General features: G+C 47.3%; 1 protein-coding gene across 1 annotated transcript; it reads left to right on the top strand.

Moving 5' to 3' along the window:
• Positions 1-250: 250 nt before the first annotated feature.
• On the top strand, positions 251-1,516 carry LOC144606533 (claudin-4-like). The gene has a single exon (XM_078422778.1). It carries the CDS (start codon positions 260-262, stop codon positions 908-910), a length of 651 nt encoding a protein of 216 aa, XP_078278904.1. The 5' UTR covers positions 251-259; the 3' UTR covers positions 911-1,516.
• The last annotated feature ends 1,495 nt before the right edge of the window (positions 1,517-3,011 follow it).

Raw genomic sequence — 3,011 nt, 5'->3', positions numbered from 1 at the left:
AAAAAAAAAGGGAGTTAGAAAGCGGCTCATCGATCAGTGAGCGTTACCTTGTGCACCTGAGAGCTGGAACTGGAGCTGACTCTGACTCCGCCTCGGCCGCCAGCTCCTGTGAAGCAGCTTATTGGTGATCTCAATCACACTGCGGCCACTGCTCCAATTGGAAACCTGCTCTCCCTGCAACAAGTGAAGCAGAGAGGAGCGCAGCTGGTGAGCGCCGGAGCTTCTGGGAACTTTGTTAGAGCAACGGTTTCGAAGTCAAATGGCTAATGCCGGGCTTGAAATCCTGGGACTTGCCCTGGGGGTGATCGGGTGGGTGGGAGCCATCATAACCTGCGCCTTACCCATGTGGAGAGTGACCGCTTTCATTGGGAACAACATCGTGGTGGCGCAGATCATCTGGGAAGGTCTTTGGATGAACTGTATTGTCCAGAGCACCGGGCAGATGCAATGCAAGGTGTACGACTCCCTCTTGGCGCTCTCTCAAGATCTCCAGGCTTCCAGAGCTCTGACCGTCATTGCCATTGTGATCGGAGTACTCGGCATCCTCATCTCCATCATGGGAGCCAAGTGTACCAACTGCGTGGATGACGAGACGACCAAGGCCAAGATTATGATCGTGGCTGGGATTATCTTCATCCTGTCCGGCCTGATGACCCTGATCCCAGTCTCCTGGTCAGCGAACACCATCATCAAGGATTTCTACAACCCGCTGGTGACCGACGCCCAGAGGAGAGAACTTGGTGCCTCGTTGTACATCGGATGGGGAACGTCGGGTCTACTGCTCCTCGGAGGAGCTCTGCTCTGCTGCTCTTGCCCCCCGAAGGAGACGAAGTACGCGCCCTCCAGAGTGGCCTACTCTGCCGCCAGGTCCACAGGTCACAGTGGGTACGATAGGAAGGACTATGTGTGATGGGGTTACCCACCGGTCAGTGGCCGGCGCCCCCGACCCGCGTTGTCTGAACCCTTGAGGAATTCGTCTCTCTGGGGTGATCTTTTATTGTCCTTTTATATATATATTAAAAAAAAGAGAGAGATGTTTCTTTCTTTCTTTCAACTTAAATTACATGTTTAATTCACGAGTTAATATAACTTGGCCGTGCGTGTGCATGTGTGTATGTATTGGTCTAGCGTATTTCACCAGATGTAGTAACAAAGTTGTGCTTGGTCGCGATTCTTGTATCCGTGTCGTGATTCCCTGCCGGTTACTCCTTTGATGCGGGACTTAAACGCCGCCCCTTGCCCCTGTGAATCCGGGACAATGCCGATAAAACCCGGGCTTTGTGCCTGAGTGATTGAAAACGTGCGATTCCAAAAGAAAACAGCACAGTTGGGAATGCACAACAGTTAGACGGGGGGAGGGAGGGAGCCAGCCAAGAGTCGTCGCTGCTCCCAACGGTTTCTATGTATGAATACATTGCGAGATAATAGTGTGGAGGAGGACTTGTGGATTCATTTCAGGACAAACATATTCGCGCTTGTAAAATGCATGTTCATGAATAAACTTTACAGAAAGACACGTGGACTTCAGAATGATTTTAAAACGAGGGGGGGGGGGGGGGGGGGGGGGAAGAAGAAGCTTGGTTGGAACAAAGCTTCTGTTTCGTAGGACACGTCGTAGACGTTTTTGTGTTCCCGGAACACTTGGTCCTGGCTCCGGAGAATCAAAATAACACCCTGCCTATAAATTAACTCTTACAAAGGCGTTTATAAAAAAAAAATGGTAGGATGCACCTTGGAAGAAAAAAAAAAACTGCTGAAAAGTAAAGGTATTAATAAACCTCTAACCACCAGTTACCCACCCCACCCTGTCGGCACTTCTCTCTGTCTCCCAATCCACATTCCAGGCAGATGTACGTTCAGAAAATTGGGAGACATAGCCTACTACAGTTTATTGAGTTTTAAAGGGAAATGTTCTCTCCTGAAACTCAATTCCTCTCTCCCAGTCCCCCCTTCCACACTATTCATCTTCTCTTTTCGCCCTCACCTTTCCCTCTCTTATTTAGTTCCTATTTTTGTCCACTGTCAATTTTTCTTGATTTCCCTTTTCTGTTGCCATTTTGACTTGCCACTTCTGCCTCTGTTCTTCTCTCCCCTTTCTGCCTACTTCGTTGTTTGCTCTTTTGCTCTTCCCCCCCCCCATATTCTTCTCTCTTCCCTGCTCCACGTCTTACCCTTCTCCACCCCACCCCCCCTTCCCTCACTTTACCCTCCACACTAATCCTCTGCACTCTTTCACTTTGCTCCATTATGTTATCTCTTGCATCCCTTTGTCGTGATCTACTGCTCCCACATGCTGTGATTTATCTAGCATTCTTATTCTTCTTGTGCCACTCTCTGTTAATTATTCTCACATCTCCCCCACTGTTACACTTAACAACCCATCTTTGTTCTCTTTTTCACTCTGCCATCCATCATCTCCAGTTCACTCCATCCTTTACTTTTTTTTCCAATTTCTGCATTAATTCTACAGAATTTCACAGTGCAGAGTCAGGGCGTTCAGCCCACCGGGCTTTGTGCAGATGTTTTATGCTCCTTGCACTTTCTCCTATTCCTCCCTGGAAACAAATCAATTTTGCTTCTTGTAGTTCCCCACCTTTCCTGCTTTCCACTATCTCTTCCTACACTGATTAGCATTACTTCTCTACACTCATGTATCTGTCTCCTCAGCCTAATGTTTTCCCTTTTCTCTCAATTTCACTTTCTACTTTAGTTCCTTATTCACTCTGCTTGACTTCTATGGGAGACCTATCTTCAGTCTCATTTCCACAGCCATTCTTATTCCCTCAGTCTCTCATGTACAACTCTCTTCTCTATCCCATCTCCATTCTATCCTTCTGTTTACTCTTTATTCTTCACTTCTCATTTCTTTCCTGTATGGATCTCTTATCCCTGTCACTTCCAGCACCAGAAGCCCTAATTTCTCGCTAATTCTATTTCATTGCCTTTCTTTTCTAGTTCAATCTTGCCTTTATGTTGCAATTTTTCATTCTTCCTCTTTTTTTATGTTGGGC

Source organism: Rhinoraja longicauda, chromosome 26 (assembly GCF_053455715.1).
Source record: "Rhinoraja longicauda isolate Sanriku21f chromosome 26, sRhiLon1.1, whole genome shotgun sequence".
In the NCBI taxonomy this organism is placed as follows: domain Eukaryota; kingdom Metazoa; phylum Chordata; class Chondrichthyes; order Rajiformes; family Arhynchobatidae; genus Rhinoraja; species Rhinoraja longicauda.
This window is presented reverse-complemented; position numbering and strand designations above follow the sequence as displayed.

Bases quoted from the DNA above. Each gene is read 5' to 3' on its own strand.
- LOC144606533 (XM_078422778.1), top strand. From the start codon at position 260: ATGGCTAATGCCGGGCTTGAAATCCTGGGACTTGCCCTGGGGGTGATC.